Source organism: Eimeria tenella, genomic scaffold (genome assembly GCF_000499545.2).
Source record: "Eimeria tenella Houghton genomic scaffold, Eth_scaff12, whole genome shotgun sequence".
NCBI lineage: Eukaryota > Apicomplexa > Conoidasida > Eucoccidiorida > Eimeriidae > Eimeria > Eimeria tenella.
Window position 1 is genome coordinate 395,747 of NW_013541485.1, and position 20,640 is coordinate 416,386.

Consider the following 20,640-nt stretch of genomic DNA (forward strand, 5'->3'; position numbering starts at 1 on the left):
TAGTCAGAACGAGTACCAAAACCCGAAACATTAGAAAATGAAATTTAAGGACCAGAGAGAAAAAAGAAACATGCGCATCACGCAATCGTGGAAGTATAGACCCTCCAACGGCATATGAAGGAGCCTGGATAATCAAGGAACAGAATAACTGATGCAGTCCACATGCCACAACAAAGTTAGCTATGAGGCTACAGATAAAAGCTGTTAAAGAGAAGGAGCTTGCTAGGAGAGCAACGCGAATTGTGAAGATCTCAGTAGTACCTATTCCAGGCTCAAACTATTCCTAGGAAGCTAAAGACAGAGCTCTTCAGCAAGTGGGCGAGGTACAACTGAGGGCATTGCATCCGACCGTGTATGCGCCCTGCATGGACCGGCCTCATAAAAGCTCCCGCGGCGTACATGCGTGTATAACCTAAAGCGCGGCTCCACGTGTAGGGTCAGGTCTCACAGGACAATTCAAGCAAAAGATGGCATTACAGGCAGTATCAGATGAATTCGGCCGAAACAAGAAACAACAAATCACCTGCAGACAGACCGTACGGCCTAAAGTCCATTTTGAACTCATTGTTAGACTCGCAGTTCCACAGAAGCATGCGGCACCCTGCAAGCCGGAGAGAAGCAGGGATAGCAAAGGCTGAATCGGACAGTTACAGAAGTGGAGAATCCGGAAACAGTCTACTTTCCTGCGCTTTTCAGCAGAATGTAGAGGCGTCCCCAGCATTACTGGCCTCATCGGCACTACTGGGTTTGTTGGGATTTCTCACTGAACAAATGTCAAACATGAGAAGCATCATTTCCCTATTTAGTACGCCTCGAATTGTACTCTGATGCAATTCATGGGCAAACGGTTGCCCGGAAGCCGAAGCGTCTGGCGCATCCGTAGGAGATTCTTCGTCTCCAGTCGCTCGTTCCGCAGTGTCTTGTTTCACTTGACTTAAATTATCACTTGATTCCTTCAGAAGATCGGAGACGAACTGAGAGATGAGGAAAGACAAATGAGTTTTGCTCCCACTATACATATTCCTAGTCGGCCTTTCAGTTTTATGCTGCCTTTTTACGATTAGTCATTTGCTTTTTTCCCTGTAATATGCGTTCTACAAGCATCGGCACCACTTACAGAGAAATCCATGCCGCTCACGGACTCTAAGAAAGTAAGCGGAACTCTGAGGCGATCAATGCTCACTATGGGACCCATGGGCTGATTTGGAACGAGAAAAGATCCAAAAGCAGCTGGGGAAAGTGCTGCCAACGGGCCACTGCCTCCTGTGGGCTGAGCCTGATCCTGCGTCCGAGCCTCAGTCTGGCTGACTCCGTGAAGTGCAGCCTGTGCTTTTGGTCTGATTGCTAAGATTATTTTGAAGAAATGTGTAGGGACATGGATGAAATTATAGCCGACAGAGATGACCTTTGCGTGCATGACAGGCAACGCATCCTGCTCGTCTGCATCGAAAAGGAGCCTTCTGCGGCACAGTGCAAAAGCTTTCAGTAAGGGTGGTTCAGTGACCAACCAAGGCGCTGTAAAGTCTACTGGGATGTCTGAAGTATCTTCGTTTGTCCTTGATAAGGCGTCATACACTTTTTTCCTCCCTGCGGGTGCTGGCTGTGAAAGGCCTTCTAATGCTTCTATGCTCAAAGGCAACGCCTCCGCTTCCCCTTTCCATGGCCTACGTTGGCAAGCAAGCAAGCAAAAGGCATAACCGCAGTCGTATGAAAGGCTTATTGTGTGTACAGTCCGGCAAAGACACCATGGAAGCCCTGGCGTCTCCTGAAGAAGCTGTAGGTCATGGTTAAACGGTGCTCGTGATCATATAGATAGCGATGCGCACAACGATATGGCTCTCACCGAAGGCATGCGAACACCTGGCGAGAGCCCTTCTTCGATTTCAAATTGTAGACCCCAGGCATTGCACTGGCAATATCGTAAGGAAGCCAAAGGGGCCCAGTAATAACGAAAATGTCCTGATAAACTTTCTCCACATCAGCTACAAGTTTCTCCAGATCGTTCCTAAAACACCAGTAAATATGAGCGTTACCTCTTCAACGCTGGCATTTGCATAGCTGCACCTCTGGTAGCCTGAGGAAAGGCATTTCGCTGTTTTGGAAGTCCTATTTTTGCATGGCTGTAAACCCAACCAAATCTACATACAATGCAGGCTATTACCCAACATGGGATGGCAGGGCAAGGACTAAGGGCGGGGCTAAGCATACCACTGCTGAGATTTTAGCACGGGATCCTGCGGGCTCCCGTTTGCTGAAAACAAATATGAATCCCTTGCCTCCCGTGACGTCGCTAAGCGTCCAAGAGAAAAGCCTACATAGGAGACACAAAGCAAGAGAGGCAAGATACTATGCTAATCCGGGCAACGTCACTAAAAGGCATTCATAGTCTTAGCATGCCATTAATAAGGAGAAATGTTTCGTGAGCAACACAAGAATCTGAGGGAGCTGCAATGACCCCAGCAGCCACGTACGCGTACACAGCGCCACTCTTAGCAACGCAGGCTGGTTCCCTACCAGATGCTGTCACATCATGCATGTTGGGTCGCCACGGCAGCGGAATCGCGCCATTGTCCCAGAAATTAGTGGAGTCAAAGTCTTCTTGTACAGGAGGTGAAGACGTCCGCTGAGGCGAGCCCTGGGCCCGCCACATGCCCCCTCTTGGTTTGCCACTGGCAGAAATGTTCAAAAACGATTCCTGGGATGCATGCGCTGCTGCTCCGGGAATAGAGGAGCGCGTCTGCTTGGGTCTCCAGGGACCCTCGCGGCCACGCCGAGACGATAACCCCTTTTCTCGAGTGCTAGCGTTGCGTATGTGTTCTACTACCACTTCTGGTTGTTTCCGTGCTCTAGAAAACAAAGAAGAGAATCCGCCTAAGTGGAAGGTCGTTGTGGCAGAGTTTAAGAGAAATCTGTGCAGCAGGTGGTTTGGTGTGCCATCTTGGCCCTGTTGTGCCTTGCCAGGAAAGAGCTGAGACTTCCACTCAGCGGTTTTGTTCATGCGATTCATCAAGATCTTTAGAACCCAATCATTATTACTGCTTTGTGTCTCCTCTCCAGAAGCGCTGGTTCGTTCTCTGGGACGGGCACCACGAGCGACAGTGACCGCGTGCACATTAATTGCAGGCACCATCAGCAGCGTAAGAGCAACAAGCAGAGCAACTGACATTGATAAGGGGCGCCATACGCCAGAGGAGATTCCGTATTCGCTTCTGCCGTGGACTCCCCAGCACCTTCGAGTCCAAAACTTCAAAGCCCCCAGTAAGCCCCCGGTGCTTTCAAAAGTCTTCACGGGCGACATTGGCACCTCGGACGTTCCCGATGCATTACTGGCTTTCTTCGTGTCCAGTGGAATGCCCCCTTTGCCCTCTTGTTTAGAACAATGGAACTTCAGGACAGTGAAGGGGAGAGGGCAAGGCAGGGCTGCGTTGCAACACTGCTGCCCTTTCTGCTTTTGCTGTTCGAGTTCTCTCCATACATAGAAAGGCTGGGCTGCGAGGCGGCACTGCTGCCTTATCTGCTATTGCCGGGGGAGTTCGTGACGCAGACTCTTCAACAAGAGTTTCCAGTCTCTTCAAGTGCTCTGTGTGAACTTTCCCCTTGATGTCTTGAGGAGTGAAAATGCTGGCTCCAGTGCCGTTACTGCTGGTTTTTCTTGTATGAGTTTTTAGTGTCGCCAGCTGTCCCTGGCTGACGTTGCTGCTGCAACGTTAAGTATACACTACTAAATAAGACTTTTATAGCAAATAAGCATTGCACAAAAAAATTTCAACAAGTCTCTGCGGGCGTCTAGCAGGGCAAACGCTCGCAACTATTTCTGGGGGTCCACTGGCGCTGCAATGGAGTGGCCCGCTTGAACTGGGGCCAGTCGTTGTAGCTTTCAAGATGAGCAGGGAAATAATACAAAACTAAATTTCGTAAACATTTTCGTGTGTGAATTGAAAAAAACGCCATCAAAAAGAGACGCTGTTAGGTGCGCTTACAGCCTTCTATGTATGCGTTGGAATATTTTTCAGCAGCCTCACTCATCCTGAGCTGTCTGTGCGACTCCTTGGCACACCTTGATTGAACAGTGCTGCATCCTTTAGCATGTGCTCGAGCGAATAAATAACGCCAAAGCCGTTTATGTAAGCATGCTTGTTTGTGGTAGTGTAATTGTTCAGCCAGTCAATAGAATCGGAACTTCAAAATAGCTGGCGCTGGGCTACAGGTGCGTAGTCAGCAGTGCTACGCAGGGTACATTTCTGCGGCGGCAACCTATAGACTGATAAAACAATGCAAACGAAAAAGAAACCATAGAAGTTCAAAATTCAAAATGAGCGATACAGAATAAGGAGGGCCTTGCGGATGCTCGCAGCGTGTGTCTGCCGAGTCGATGCTCCAAAGAGGCCCGAGCAAAGACTCGCAGCACCCACGGGCAGGATAGTACCCCAGAGCGCGCCTATCAAGTAAAAGTTTTACTAGCCACCAAATCTAGGAATTGCGGCCCTGCATGTTCTTCTGGGGATCTCACACTGCCCAGCCCTGGACATAAACATCGTTGCTCCGCACCATCTTAGCAATTAAAGATGTCCCCGGTGTGGAGCTTGAAGCCAATTTGAGAAACCATGACCTGATTCATTTCATAGTTGTGGTGGAAACGCTCTGTAATTCAGTAGAGATGCAGGGCTTTTTTCCTAGCCTGGCAACTCAGATTCCGCGTCTCCGCTCAGCTGCTTGTGTGGATCAGGAAGCATTCATCTTGGAGATACAATGAGCTATCGTTGGTATACTTCGTACTACAAAAACCTGGAAAATTTGATGCTAGGAATACACGAAGCGTGCGAGAGATACGTTTTCATACCACTAAGATGCCTGCCACTCTCTAAAGCTGCGGGGATTCATACGAGCAGCTCGTTTGAGCCTATATAGGCATCTGTGACACGGCTTTATCTAAGCTGTATTTGCATAGGCGATTTGATGCTCAAACAAGATAACATTCGTCAAATACTAGCTAACCAGGCCATCACTAACCAGTGAGGCACCAGAGCTGGAGGTGAAATGCATATTTGAAGCATCAGAAATCAATTTTGGATGGATGCGGAAGCCTGAACAGTGAAAAGTACGGGAGCAGCCTACTTTTCTGCTTTTTCCCCAGTAGAACTTAGAAATGTTCTGGATAGTCCTGGGTTCATTGGCACTATTGGGTTTGCTGGGAATTTCTCACTGTGCGAAAGCCATACATGAAAAGTATCACTTTCCTCACGAGCATATCTCGAACTGTACTGTGATGCAGTTCACGCATAGGCAGTCGCTCAGGAGTGGAAGGTTCTGGCGCATTCGTACAGGAATCTTCGTCTCTAGTTGCTTGCTCCTCAATGTCTCCGGCAGCCTGCCCAGCTGGCCTTCTTTGCACGTACACGGCTCAAAGGCTGGCTTCCATTGTGTGCAGCAAGAAACAGCAGTAGAAAGAAAACCAAAAAGGTCAGCAGCAGCAGCATGGCCCTTGAACTTCAAACCGTAGGTCCGAAACAGCTTGGCATTAAAAAACATGAACACAAAGCCTTAGCTGCACGTCCAAAACACCAGGCCTAAGTGACAGTGCTCACAGACTTGCTCGGCGCACGCCTTGGTGTACAGCATAAGGCTCAAAGTTTAGTGGGGCAACGGATGAAAGGTTTGTTTTTTGCCTTGATCGTTTCTTGTCCTTTGGAGAGTGAGTTCTAGCAAAGGTCTGACTGCTCATGTTGCAGTGAGCCGCAGCAGCGGTGAGCGTACAAGGTGCAGCTGCAGTGGTAGCTAACTGCTGCTGCTGTCGCTGCTGCTGGCGGCTTCTAAGGAGACAGCGCCAGAGCAAACACGACGAAAGACCTAAGCCAAACACGAGAAGCGAAAGAATCAGCAGACACAGTAGCACCAACAAGACCCAACTGCTGTGCAACTAAACACTTGCGAGGGTTTTTTCCAGGCCGGGTGTCTTGCACGCACGTCTTATATTAATGGTTCACATAGCGGAAGCTGCCGCAGCAGCATCTTCTGCTGCAACAACAGATGCCGTAGTTGCACCGCCAGCACCACAAAAAGAATGCACCAGAAATAGCGGCAACAGCAGATGCAGTGACGGAGGTAACAAACAAACCTTTGAGTACAAGAAATACAACATGCAGCAGCCAAATCACGGCCTTCGGCAAACAGGGCAACGGCTGCTGCTGCCCGAGACAAAAATGAAAAAATGAAACAGCCGCAAATAATGCAGAGACGCTTCACTTCATCAGTTCAGTACACACACACCCTGAGGCTCCATTTTCGATCAATGAATATCCAGCAAGCTACTGCTGCTGCTGCTGTCGCCGCTACTGCTGCAATTGCTATTGCTGCCAATCCTATTTCTGTAACTTCTGCCCTAGCATGTAATGCTGCGGAGGGCAAAAATACAGAAGCAGCAACAGAAGCAGTAGTAACAAGTGCAGCAGCACTAAGTTGAACCAGTCAGCGTCATAGGCAATAAGGAGTTTTAGGAGAGCTTTTCGGAACCCCTTGAAGAGGAAAGTGAGATATATGTCATTTGAGACGTCATTCTGTGTTTGGTATGTGCGCTCCAGCTCAGCATCCTTGGTTGAAACGGCAATACTTGGTGCAGCACTACCAGCGGCAGATACTGTGGGAGCAGTAGCAATGAGCTCCCTTGCTGCAGCAGGTGCCTGCGCAGATTATGCCGTCCATCGAAACATGGTGAGAAGCATAAGTGACATCAGCAGTTGCGGCAACAACTGCCACAATCTGTCGCTGAGAGCCAAGAGTATCAGTAGCAACAGGAACGCAATGAGCGAGCTGCGCCCTACCGCAGCTTGAGGCTTTGCCGCAGCTGCCGCTAATGCTGAAGTTAAGAGGGAATGCATCAGAAGATTTGCCACAGGCTCTTCAGCTTGCACACAATGTGGGGCTTTCTGATCTTTAGTGTATGGCAGGTTCCGTTGCTAAAGGATTGCGTGTATGACCAGGGCCGCTGCTACTGTTACTGCTGGTGCTCCGGCTGCTGCTCCCGCTGTCCTGCAGTCATAATGCAGCAGCGAAAATGTCCTCCACTGCCGTTGCTCTTTCTGGTACTGCGGATGTCTTCGTGCATTCGCTGCTGCTGTAGCACTGTCCATAGTTTGCTGCACTTGTGTTTCAGCTGCTAATGTATTCTTAGATGTTGCAGCTGCCCGCTCTCCTGTTGCTGGACAAATCAGTTAAGCTGCTTATGATGCCACTTTAATTACTGCAGCCCGAAGCCAGTGGCTCTTTGGGAGTTGTCTCCGTGCCTGTCCGTTCATGCAAGCATGCGTGTCTCTATTGTCACATTTTTGAGTTCTCTGTGGCTTGCTTGCCGCAGGAAGGCTGTATTTCTTCGATGAGTTAAATATTTTCTTGGCATCACGTGCGCCATTTCAGGTGTCTTTTGCGATTCGTCCTACTACAGCAGCATGCAGTAGCAACACATTTAAAACTCATGGTATTGGTTTTACAGCTGCATCCGAAGGAGAGCTACGGCTGCGGCTTCTAATGATTGCCGGTATCCTGCTGCCATCTTTCACGCCTCCGCTTCATGATGGTCTCTCTTCCCGCTTTCACGAATATATGCATATCCGTTTTCGATTTTTCGAGCCTAAGTTCTGTCTCCTCGTAATTCAAATAGTGTTACTGTCTCGCAAATCAAATATTTCATATATCGCGTGCACGACACTAATTTCCTCTTTTGCGAGTCTCACTTCAGCCGCAGAAGGCAGCAGCAACAAGCGTACGTAGCAAGCAGTAGCAGCAAGCAACAGCAGCTAACGGCAAAAGCAAGCACCGTCAGTGAGCAGTAGCAGCAAGCAGCAGCAGCACGCAGCACCATCAAGCGCCACAAACAGGCAGTGCCAGCTGGAAATAAGTGTGTCCTGCTGCCAGTGTCTGCTTTTGCCAAGGGGCGACCTGAGCCCTTCAGCAGAAACCAGCAGCAAGCAGGTGGAGCAAACAGCAGCAGCGAGAAGAAACAACAAGCAGCATGAAACAGCAGCAGCTAACAAGGCCACACCTAAGCACCAACCAGCAGCGGAATCACCATTAAGCAGCAGTAGTCAAGCAAAAGCAGGCAGTGGTAGAAAGCAACAGCAGCAAGTAGCAACAACAGGCAGCAGCGACAAGCAGTAGCAGCAACAAGCAGCAAAAGCAATCAGCACCGCCAGGAGCAGCAGAAAACAGTGCAACCTACATCAGCAGCACCGAACAGCTGCTGTAGTTGTGGCTGCTTCGTTTACTGTGACATTTGATGCGGTTTGCAATTCTGCTTGGTCGCCGCAGCTGCGCTACAGGTGTCCATGACTGCACTGTTTCGGCTGCCCTTGCTTTTCCCCCTGCTGTTGTTCCTGCTGCCAATGCTGCTGGCGCTGCCCTTGCTGCTTCTGATGGCGGAGCTGTTGCTGGTTTTGTGTTTCAGTAATGGCTGACTTCGCTGGCGCAGCTGCTAAGGCTGCTGCCGCTGCAGGTGCTCTTGCTGCTGCAGAAGCATCTGAGCTTCTGGTCTGCTGCGTCAGTCCTATGCGTAGCGTCGTTGCTTTCGAAGGCTTGTGCGAACGCGTTTTTCCTATATGTGTGATGTTCGCCGCTTTTGCCTTTTTCTTGATGCTGCGCTACTGTATTGTCTCTGCAGCAATCATATATTGTCCCCAGCATGCACGCCCTTCAGTACCGTCCGTCCGATTCGCGTTTCCCAGCAGCAGGCAGCAGCAACAAACTCTCAAGTGCGTCGAATCGTCTTGCTGCTGTTATTTTTGCGGAGCTGCTGCTGCAGAGCGCCGCACCCTTCGTCGGTTGCCATTCTTCCACGCCCTAGTTGCATGACATGCAGAAACCTTCATATTCCTAAGAAGTCGCTGTAACCTGCGCAGAGCTGCTGCTGGTGCTGGCTAATCTGCTACTGTGGTTGCTGCTGGTGACGCATATGCTGCTGCTAATGCTAGCGCAGACGGTATGCCAAGAGTGCAGCTGCTACTACTGTTGCAGTTCCTGCATGTTGCTTGCTGCTTGATGCTCGTCTTTGTTTGCTTCTGTCTCCCCACAGTCCTTCGCATGCTGTCTGCTACCTCTTGCCTTTCCTTCCCTGCAGTCTATTATTTAGTCTTCGCGCTTCCATTTTCGCCCTCTTTGCTAGCCTCCTTCTGCTTCACGTTTTTCCCCTTTCGCTTCTTTTCTCCCTTTCTGGCCCTGTGTCTGCCTTTTGTTTATTTCGGTATCTCTCCCTGCTGTCTACTTCGGTATCGCTCCCTGCTGTCTGCATACGGCTTTTCGCTTATATTTTGCGTGCTTAATTTTTGCCTTGGTTCGGTATTTTGTTTGTTGTCCAGGGGCCACAATCTCCCAGTCACTGATTCCTCTCGTCTATTTACTGCAGAGCATGTGGCGACCTGCTGCTGCTGCTGACTATGCTTCTGGCATCCTATCTGGAGCAACTCACAGCCATATTTGCAGGCAGCAATTGCCGGCTTGCTTCTCTGTTGCTGTCATTTGCCTTGATCTCCCTAGAGTTTAGCGGGGACTTTTGTGTCATGTTTGTTTTGCTGTCGCGGTGGGTGTCAGGTGTCTATCTGTCCGCACTAAAGTGCTGTGGCATGCCACCCTCAAAGCACATCGCCTCCAGCAGCAGCAGCAACAACACGAGCAGCACATGTGTCAGCAGCGGCACAGTAAGTTTCTTCACGGCGTAAAATGAGATGCAGCTAGCGTTGCAAGCCAAGCGTAGTACGGACTCGCACTTCCAGCTTGTATTTGTGTCCTGGTTTGTTTCTTGTGACTGCCAAAACACTCATACCTCGGAAAGAAGCACCAATTGCAAAAGCAGGTTTGGGGCAGCAGCAGCCTCAGCTGCTATTCAACGCGCCCCTACAATTGCTGCTTACGCCGCTGCTGGAACGGCACTTGCTGCTGCACTTGTCCTTCTTGCTGCTCATATGGTTCAGCGTTTCTGCTGGGCGTCATACCTTCAGGGTCAATAGCATGGAGGCAGCATATTCATTATCAGCAACAGCAGGCGCAGCAATTACTACAACGGGACCTTCTTTTGCTCTTCCGTATCGTATAGTTTGTGCGTTTTGCGACGAGTTGTGCCTGTTGACTGAGCCCTGAATTCTGTACCCGGATCTCATAATTGCTATATTTAGACCGAATATCATGACCGTACGCACTAAACTGTTATTTAAAAAGAACGAGGAACAGAATATTTCGCAAGAGGGCTGCAGGCTTCAGAAATAGAAACAGCAACATATATAAGAAATATCAGCGGCCGCAAGTATAACAGGCATACGGCTGCCAGTATAACAGGCATGCGGCATGTTTTTGCGTTAGCAATTCCATATGTGCGGATGTGCGATCTTCAAAATGCGAACCCCCTCAATACAAGAATCAGCGAACACTTTTAATTAGCTGCTATACTTTTACCACCTCTGAGTATTGGCTGAGAAACATTGAGAAGCTAAGCATGGATAGGAGCTAGATTCTTCTTAAGTTTTATCTGTAGAGTATGCCACTGTGCCGCTCAGAATTTTCTAAACTCTTGCACATAGTGAGCTATCTCAGCATGTGAGTTTACCAGAGAGTTTACAGCTCTGAAAAGGCGGGCCACGAGAATGGCGCGTTTGTGCCTATCTCTTGAAACACGATTACTTTCTCCGCAAGCAAAGCACCGCTAAAATTAATATGGAATTACAAATTTAATTCGAAGACTAAAACAATGCCGCTGCGAACAGCAAATCCTCTTATGCAGTTCGCAGATACTGATCCTGACGAACTGACACCAACAAAACGATGGGTACGAGCTTGCTTATTCACAACACTTTTCTACTTCCTGGTCGGATATTAACCTGGCCTCTAAGCACACAAACAAGAACAGCAAGGGCAGATAAAAGATATCTCTTACGACAAAAGTCCTAGCGTGCACCTCATTGGAGGGAATTCCCGCGCAAACAGAGCAGCCAGAAAGCAAAGTAGAAATCACAGCAGTCTTGTTCTCTTCCACACCAAATATGAACAGCTTTACTACATAGGGCACTACAAGACACTCAAATGCTGACACCCACTATAAAGATATTGACTTTGCTGCTTCCAAAAGAGTGCCAACCAGCGGCGGTGCCATTTGTCTTGCCAGCAACTACGCCAAATTTTGACCACGCGACTGCAGGGTTTCCACGGTTCTGAAACACCAAGGTAAAGCCGCTTGCCTCGTAATTCCCCGTAGCCACTGATGCTACGGTGGTTTGTGCTAGTTTTTTAAGAGTCCTCGCAGAGGCTCTCGAGTTGATTTCAAGGGAAACCGCGATCGGCTAACTTCCCGTATCCTCGCGGCAGCCAAGGCCGCTGAGCAGTACAAAGCTGAGTGTACTATCAAGTGCTGCAGCCACTGATGATCAGGCTGTCTTAGATGCCTAGAAACGAGTGCTCGGCAGAATGTACTGCTGTAAAGTAGGGACTTGAGCAGTAGTTCTGGGTGTAAGCACTAAAGACGAAGGCGAGTGGAGATGTGCAACTACTGTTGCGCACATGTTTCGTGTACTTTGCGGGTCTTTCCAGGCCAGCCTGTCACTTTTCTTGTATTCTCTTTCGCATAAGCGCATTTGACGAGTGCGATATGGCGCTGTTCAGGCAGTGCATCAGGTATGCAGCACTGTAGCTGGTATGCAGCACTGTAGCTGTAGGCGGCAAGCCCGGTGATGTTTCAGTGCAACAGCAGATCGTTTTCTGTAGAATATGCACTTCTATTCACTATAGTAGACAAGCTTATTTTGCTGTCACTGCTCTCAGGTTGCTGCTACTTCAGCAAGCCTGTTGCCCTCGTACAAAACCCACGCCGATCTACCAGATACCGGGGGCGTTGTTAAGCACTAACTCTACGCGTAAATAAGGGAATATTCTTAAAGCATTTTGGCTTTTCGTATTAGTGTTGAGAATCCGCATTTGTGGGTTTTGCGGGCCCGCTGGGGCCCCGTAATGGACCCACCAAGCCCCTCAGGGCTCGCTTGCTGGGGCTTTTCTGCGCATTCTGCTCACTCACAGAATTCCATTAACTAAGTTGATATTAAACACAATTATTTTTCAAATTGCTAGCAAGGTGGCGCCTGTAACCTCTGCCTGCCGTGACCAGTCATCGTGTTTCCGGCGGCCGGTGGGGCTGTGACTCATCCCTTCTTTCGTTTTCGCGTTTGTTTTTTTAGAGTTATTTCTTTAAAATGTCCACAAGTACGGGGTAAGAAGAAAGCATCAGCTCACTACGGATTGTCTGCTGCTCCCGTGAAGCAGGAGAGTCAGAAGAGCCCTAGGCAAGATTCTGAGAAGTTGAATACTGCGAACTGGGCTGGCTGCTGCTGCCACTTGCTGCTTCTGTTCGGATTCTCTTACAGGCTCGGCTTTGCCAGCGTCATTTTGCTGCTGGACGTGCCACAGCTGCCGGCCATCTTGGCAGCAAACGTGTGCAGAGCCTTTCGCACTGCAGCAAATGAGCTGAAGAACATTACTGCGAGGGACATTATTTATCCCAACAACAGGAGTAAGTGAGGAGCAAAGATAGCCAGCGAATGCAGCAGCAGCACAAATAGCCACCACAGGGGCAGCGACAACAACTTCAGCAGCAAGTGAAGAGGCAGCAGCCGCAACTGCTGCTGCCGCCTCATCTACAGCAAACCAGATGTCGTTAGATATGACTAAGTTAAATCCAGACCTACTCTCATTCCAGGGTTAGGGTTCCGGGCTGCGCGCGTGGCAGAGGGGGTTTAGGTTTTAGGGTTTAGGGTTTGGCGTGTGGACTCAGTAAACCCTCAAGACGCAAACATAAACCGTATGGGCCGACGAAGGGCTTATAATAATGGTAGGGCTTTCCGTGCATGCTTCTGTTTACAGGGGTTGTCTGTACGGTATAGGGTTTAGGGTTTGGGTTTTATGTGCGGGGGCTGCTTTATGTTTCTTCCTTGCTATTTTTGCCTGCGGGGGCTGCTTTATGTTTCTTCCTTGCTATTTTTGCCTGCGTGGCAGTTGCCTGCAGCGGCTTCTGTCTTCGCCGCTTTTCTGTGCCTCGCCGGCCTTCTCTCTTGATTGAATTTGTTTATTTTTTGTTTTGTTTCTTTTCTTTCCTGCTTTTTCTACGCCCGCCGCAGACCCCTGGATGTTTGGCCATAAGTTTTAGCCACTGCAGCTGGGGGCCTTTCAGGGTACATTCAGAAGACCCTGAAGGTCCATGTTTTGCTCCTGTGGGGCCCCTGGGGGGCCGCTGCAGCTGCTGCCTTGGGAGCGTCTTCGCAAACAGCTGCCGAAGCAGCAACAGCAGCTGCTGCTGGAGCAGCAGCACCTGCTGGAGCAGCCACAGCAGCTTCTGGAGCAGCAGTAGCAGCCTCTGGAGCAGCAGCAGCTCCAGCTGCGGGAGCAGCAGCTGCAGAGACGCATCTTTAAAGAGTTTCGAAAGAAAGACTACATTTCCCTTTTTTTAGGAGATTCCTCCGAGCGAAAGGCCTGATGGTCACTTAAGAGTCAATCCAGTTCAGTGGACTCAGCCTATTTCCTCAATTTTCCCAGCTCAAAGTTTAACTTGCATAAATACTTGGAAGAAAGTACATTAAATAGTGTCAGTGACGACAGACATAACGTGGGGGCCCAGGAGGCCCACAGAGGAGCCACGAAAGCCCCAAAAGGCCCATTAAGAAGCTTTGGGGGCCTCCGGGTCTCTCCGTAGCTGCATGCAGCTTTAGGCTTATTTGCAGGGCTCTGGAGGGGGTTAGCAGCAGCAGCAAGCTGTAGATGTTAGCTGAGTGTCCCGCATTCCTCTTAAAAACTGGCGTAAAGAATGTAAGAGGCCGCCACTACTTGCTGCTCCCTCGTTGGTTTCTGAATTGAACTCATTCTGGTGCTTCATACCTCTCTTCGCTTGACGGCAAAACGAAGCAAACCACTGCGGGCGCATGCAGCCCCAAAACGAGCCGCCTCCGGCGCCCGTCAGCAACTGCTGCTGCTGCTGCTGCTAAGCAGCAGCAGCAGCAGCAGCAGCAGTGGGTGCGGCTGCACGCATCGACCGCGCTCGCCGCAGGAAGTGAAGACAGGGTGAAGCAGCAAACAGTCTGTGTGAACTACGGAGCAGCAGCAGCAAGACTGATGCTGCAGCACCGACGGCAGCTCCAAACAAAGTAGATGAAAGGATCAAGAAACGAGTAGACAACAAGTTCAGGAAAGACGACAATGGGACAAAGAAACAAGTGAATGGCAAGTTCAGCAATCCTCAGCAATCCTCTTGGCAGTAACGCCGGCTTTGTTTGCCGGAAACGGCAATTAGTCGAGAAGCAGAAGCAAGCAAAGACTCCGTGGGAGATGCTGCAGAGAAAAGTCTGTGGGGAAAAGCCCGGAAGTCTGGCGAAAAAGAGCGAAATTCTGCAGAGAAGAAAAGCAAATTAGGCCGCCTCAATAGGGTGCACTCCGGGGCCCCTGGGCCGCCTCAAGAGGGCGCCCTCCGGGGCCCCTTGGTCCGCCTCAAGAGGGGGCTATCCGGGGCCCCTTGGGCCGCCTCAAGACGAGGCCCTCCGGGGCCCCTGGGCCGCCTCAAGAGGGGGCCCCCCGGGGCCGCTTGGGCTGTTCAAGAGGGGGCCCCCCGGGGCCCCTGGTCGGCCGCCCGCCGCTGGTGCCGCGTCCACAGGCAGCGCCAGGCCCGCTCTATCTCGTAGCAGCGGCACTGGGGCTGACACACGTGGCCGCAGCCCGGGTAGGCGCAGGGGAAGCTGCTGGCATTTCGGTAGCCGTAGAAAACCCCGAAGTAGCCCTCAGACAGCAGCCCTGGCCGCGTCTACACGCAACACGCGCACTCGGCTTCCAGGACTTCCACTTGCATCTCCAAATTCTAAATTCTAAAGTGCTTTTGCTCCGAAATTAACTTCTTCAGTCAGTGAAATGCGCCAGTTTACACAATTTACACCACCCACAGACCCACACAGCTCGACAGCTCCTACGCGGTACACACAGGGCCACCAGCAGCCCTCAGCCGCAGTCTGCCATGCCAGCAGCAAGCAGCAGCATCAGCAGCAGCAATGGGAGGCTGCGCCACCAAGCAGCAGCAGCCGCAGCTTCGCAGGGAGACTCCAGCGGGGCCCTTGGGCTGAGAGCCTTGCTGCTTCTCCCCGTGTAGGCGAAAGCACACAGACCCCACAGCCCCCAGCTCAGTGCAGCCAAACCCAGCCCACCCGCGGCACCAGCAGCACAAATTGCTGCTGCTGCTGCTGTGGGTCGCAGCAAGAGCAGCAGGCGCAGCAGGCGCCGTCATGGGGGGGTGTTGAGAAAAAAAGATATAAGGAAAATAAATAAATACGCGCTAAAGCGGCCCCAATAGACTCATTAACACAGACATAGACAGGAACCTGTTTAGGGGAGCAGCCCATTCGGAGTTTGGCGCTGAGACCCAACAAGTGTTGGAAAATTAGCGAAAAGAAGACCCGAAAAGATGAATTCAGAAGTGAGAAAGAGGATTTAAAGTGCTGCTTAGACGTCCCGGCTGCCGGTGACTGCACGAACGAGCAGCCCGTCTTGCGGTTTCTGTACACTTGACAAGCAGCGTCGCAACTCCCCACCCTCGCTCCGGTGTCTGTACACCCGAGCCGCGGGGCGCACCGCAGTGCGCGTGCGCGCAGCTGCGGGTGTACGCGCAGCTGCGGGTGTACGTAATGCGCGCGGAGAGAGTGTGGGGCGCGGGGTGTCTGTACACCTGGGACTCACCACGATGCAGGGCAGCTCGGAGTCGACTTGTTCGAAAAAGCCTTTGCAGTGGCGGGCGCAGTAGTGGTTGGCGTAGATGGCGAAGACGTCGGCGAGCAGCTCCGAGGCCAAGTACCTGTGGGCCTGCAGCTGCAGACTGTAGGGCACATTTTGCCGGGCCAGAGTGAAGGCCGGGCTCAAGTGTTCCCGCGGCTCCAGCCCTGGTTCAAAGCCCCACACACACACCCACAGCCCATGCATGCAGCGGCAAGCCCCAAACCACCAGCTGCGCCCAACAAGAAACAGCAAACCAGTCCTGCTGCTGCTGCTGCTGCTGCTGTGGCCCCGCTGCTTGCGGCTTTTGCTGCTTTAACAGACTATTCCCCTTGCTGGCTCGGCTCCCTCTCTAGCTGCAACTCCTTTCCTCTCTATCTCTTCCTCTTTTTTCTTTGTCCCTGTCTCTTTTTGCTTTCTTTTTTTCTTTATCTCCCCTCTTCTATTTCCTTTTCTTTATCTCCTCTTCTCTCTCTTTTACTCCATCTCCTTTTCTCTATCTCCTTTTCGTTATCTCTTTTTCTCTGCCTCCCTTTTTCTGTCCTTTTCCTCTGTCCCCTTTTTTCTTTCTTTTTTACTCTGGCTGCATTTAAGCCACTTCTCGTGTCTCCTCTTCTCTGCCTCAATTGCTGTTAATGTCCCTTACTCTGCTTTGTCTCATTTTCTGTTTAACTCTTTTTTTCTTGTTTTACTTCATCTATCTCGTTATATCTTGCCTTCTAACTCCATTCTTTACTTTCTTCTCATCTACCTCCTCTATCTCATTACTTATATCTTTCATTAGCCCCATTCTTTTTTCTAATCCCATTTATCTCATTCATCTCATTATGTCTTTAATTCCATTCTTTCTTTGAATCTCCTTTATCTCCTCATTTCTCTCTTTAATCCTATTACCCCTTTTTCATTTATCTCATTATTCTTTTCTCTTTAATCCCATTATTCTTTTTAAACTTAATTCATTATTTCTCCCTCTTCGATTCCATTACTCCGTTTTCATTTTTTTCTCATTCGTATCATTATTTATCTACGTTTAATCCCACGATTCCCTTTTGATTAATTTCAGTATTCCCCTTTTTCTAATCACACAATTCCTTCATCATTTATATCACTATTTCTCTCTTAAATCCCAAAATTCCTTTATATTTATATGATTATATCTCTTAAACCCCACAATTTCCTTTTCATTTGAATTTCGCTGAAGTAATTATTCTCTTTTCATAAATCCCCAAATCCCCTTAGCGTTAATATAATTATCTTTTTCTTAAATCCCGAAATTCCTCTACCATTTATGCAATTGTTTATCTTCCTTAAATACCAAACTCCTTTACATTTATATAATTATTTCCTTCTTAAACCATAAAGTACTTTCGTCATATATATCTCATTTTACATACTTATTTATTTTTCTTTGATATTAAAACTCCTTTATCATTTACTAAATTATAAATTTGTCTAAAATCTTAAAACTCCTTTATAATCAACTAAATTACTTATCTATCTAAAACACCGAACTCCTCATCACCCATACAATTATTTATTTTTCCTAATCCCAAACTCCCTTATCATTTACACAATTATTTACCTTTCTTAATCCCGAAAATCCCTTATTATTTATAATAATTATTTATCATTCAAAAATCTCAAAACTCCTGCTCATTAATTGAGTTCGTTTCCTTCTAAAACCTCAAAACTCCCCATCTTTTACTAAATTATTCATATTTCTTAATCCCAAAACTCCTTTATGCCTCACTAACTACAAGAAGCTTCCAGGTTTCTTTCTGAAACCTGGACACTTCTTATAATTTATTAAATTAATTATCTTTTAAAAGTTTTAAAACCTTTTATGATTTGCTAAATCAATTTAGAGTCTGAAAACTTGGTATAATTTACTAAAATGATGATCCTTTCAAAGTCTGCAAACTCCTTATAATTGACTAAATCAATTATCTCTTCGAAATCATAAAACCTTATATAATTAACTGATTCAATTACCTTTTTAAATCTGAATATTTTGCATAATTCACTAATTAAATTAACTCCTCGAACTCTGAAACCTTTAGATAATTCACTAATTCACTAATTAAATTATCCTTTTAAGCTGAAAAGTGCATTTGCTGAATTGTTTCTGCACATGCATGCATGCATGCATGCATGTATGCATGCATGCATGCTCTGTTGCTGCACCAGCGTTTTCCTTGGGGGCCATGAGGGCCCCCCACTCTTCGTCGCTGAGGGCCCCCGACTTTGCCGATCCCAAAAAGTTGAAAGGAGATAAAACTGCATCTCCTCGAAAGCAGAGAACTCGGAAGCAGCTTCTCGCGCTGCAGCTGCACACGCCTCTCCGCGCTCCTGCTGCTGCTGCTGCTGCTGCGGCGCTGCTGGTGGTGGTGCTGTTGCTGCTGCTGCTGCTGGCGGGCGTCGCGGGGTAGGTGTCCGGGGCCTCGCAGTCGGCTGCAGCAGCAGCAGCAGCTGCTGCTGCGGCGGCGGCGGGCAGCGCGTCCTGCTGCGAGCCGGGGGCGGCCTCGAGCTTCATCCTGCAGCGCTTGGCCTGCTGCCGCTTCTGCTGCTGCTCCTTCTCCTCTTGTTGCTGCTGCTGCAGCAGCAGCAGCAGCCGCTGCTCCGCTCCCCAGTTCGCCTCCGCATGCATGCAGCAGCAGCTCACCACTGCCCTCTTCAAATAAAGCCCCATTCCAACTCCTGGAGTTGGTTCTTTTCTTACTTCCAGGCTTTCCCGCAGCACAGCAGAGTCGCTGGAGGTCCACGCCAGCTTCTGCAGCAGCAGCAGCAGCAGCAGCAGCAAACGACGCCTTCACACAGAGAGCCACAGCAGCTGCTGCAGCTGCTGCTGCAGCTGCCGCCCGCCGCACCTGCTGCTGCAGCTCCTGCACCATTTGAAAGCCACCCATGTGTGATTTCTGGCGTCTGCAGCTTAGAGGCTAAGGTTTAGGGTTTAGAGGCTAGGGTTTAGGGTTAAGGGTTTAGGGTTTACCTCAGCCAGCACTTTGCACTGCAGCACATGCTGGCGGGTCCACTCTACAGTCATTACTAGAGGGGCCCCGCTGCCCCTGCAGCGCCTCCTGGGGTTTCTGCGGCATTTGCTGCAGCTTGCTGCTGCTTCCTTGTCTCCTTCTTCAAGAGAATTGTCTCCTGCTGCTTCTTCAGCCTTTTCTACTTCGCCTGCTGCTGCTGCTGCTGCTACTACTGCGCCGCGCTTGCGGCACTGCCCAGATTGCAGCGGGCCAGGAGATCCCTGATTGTGAATTCCTGGGGCGTCTCGGTGCTGCTGCTGCCGGCTGTCTGCAGGAGCAGCAGCAGCAGGAGCAGCAGCAGCACATTCGGCGGTGGCGGCAGCAGCAGCAGCAGCAGCAGTCGCCGCGCCTGAAGCACCCGGCGCCTCCGTGTCCGCTGAGGCCGAATCATATTCATCTGCTGCTGCTGCTGCTGCTGCTGCTGCAGCCGTTGCTTCTGGAGCTCCTTCTGGCGCTGCCACTGCCGCTTCTTCTTCGTTGCAAGCTTCTGCTGCTGCTGCTGCTGCTGAAGCATTTGTTGCTGATCTCGTCACATGATCGCAACGTGCTGCAGACTCCCTATGGGGGGCCCCAGCTGGGGGCCCCGGGGGCCCCTCAGGAGAGGGTTCAGCTGCACCCATTGCAGCAAATAAGAGCTGCTGCTTCCAGCCCCTTTTGCTTTTGCTGCTAATATAGGCTGTTGTGGTTATCAGCAGCAAAACAGATGCTGCAGCTGCCAGGATCCATCAGCAGTCTTGAGCTGCCTCTCCAAACCCCTGAAGCTGCTGCTCTTACTGCTGCTGATTCCGCAGATGCTGCTGCAGCTGGCCTAGATGCTGCCGCTGCTGCCGCCGCATATGCTACTGCTGCTGCTGCTGTTGTAGATGCTGCTGCTGCTGCTGCAGCTGCCTGCCGCGCACCCCTCCCTGTTGTTTTGCTGAAGATGCCACTGGCTAGCAGCTGGGTCAGCAGCGGCTTCCGGTCTGCTCCGGCTGCTCTCGCTGGTGCAGCAGCAGCAGCAGCAGCAGCAGCAGCCGCAGCTGCAGCTGCTGCTGCCCTTGCTGCTGTTAACCAAACTGCTGCTGCTGCTGTTGCGGCGCTTTTTGCTGCTCGTCACCGTATTTAATGAGCTCTAAATGCATGCCCAAAGAAAGTTAAAAAAGACCTGCAGGGCAGAGGCTACTTTAGAAAGACAGGAAGCTTTTTCTAAGGCGCGCTGGGGGGCCAACTGCAGCTGCTGCTGTTGGTCGGCTGCTGCTGCTCCACAGAGGCCAGCAACTAGCGATGGGATATTGATGCAATAAGGAATCAGAAGTCGATTTAAAGCAAAAACAGCAGCAAAAAATAGCGCTAAGTCCACACTAAACCCAGGAAGGCAGTCCGGGGCAAAGTCCTCTTTCAGGTATAAACACCTCTGCCGAACGCATGCAGCCCCGGAAAAATGCACAGAAACCAGCATATAACAAATAATCTTTAAAAAGCCATTGTGCACCTCTAAAGTGGCAGACCTGCTCCTGCTGCTGTTCAAACACTGCAATCTACTACTGCTGCTGCTGCAGCAGCATTATCAGGCTCCGTGGCGGCAGCGGCTGCGCCGACAGCGCGCGGCATAGTCTTTTGTCTCGAGACAAGAACGCATTTTAGACATTTTTGTTTCATTAATTCAAAAGGATTAATAATCAACAAATTGGATTCGCTTCCATCATTTTTCCTGCCTCTTCCGCAAAGGCAAACCACCCACGGTGGCGCGGCAGCGCTGCAGTTGTTCCTGGGAGGTGGGGCGTGAGACCCCCTTTTAGTTTGTTGCAGCAGCAGCAGCAGCAAGCGCCACAGCAGCAGCAGGCAGGTAGAAGTCAGCAGCAGCAGC

The 20,640-nt window shown here is 50.1% G+C and overlaps 2 protein-coding genes across 2 annotated transcripts; both read right to left on the reverse strand.

Moving 5' to 3' along the window:
- Nucleotides 1-1,060: 1,060 nt before the first annotated feature.
- ETH_00027095 (DNA/RNA non-specific endonuclease domain-containing protein, putative) lies at nucleotides 1,061-3,166 on the reverse strand (the record flags this gene model as incomplete). The annotated part of the gene is made up of 3 exons (XM_013373118.1): nucleotides 1,061-1,664; nucleotides 1,844-2,005; nucleotides 2,472-3,166. 3 exons carry the CDS (start codon nucleotides 3,164-3,166, stop codon nucleotides 1,061-1,063), a joined length of 1,461 nt encoding a protein of 486 aa, XP_013228572.1.
- An 11,436-nt stretch (nucleotides 3,167-14,602) lies between these two features.
- Nucleotides 14,603-19,414, reverse strand: ETH_00027100 (uncharacterized protein; the record flags this gene model as incomplete). The annotated part of the gene is made up of 4 exons (XM_013373119.1): nucleotides 14,603-14,809; nucleotides 15,733-15,932; nucleotides 17,950-18,535; nucleotides 18,755-19,414. 4 exons carry the CDS (start codon nucleotides 19,412-19,414, stop codon nucleotides 14,603-14,605), a joined length of 1,653 nt encoding a protein of 550 aa, XP_013228573.1.
- Nucleotides 19,415-20,640: the final 1,226 nt, after the last annotated feature.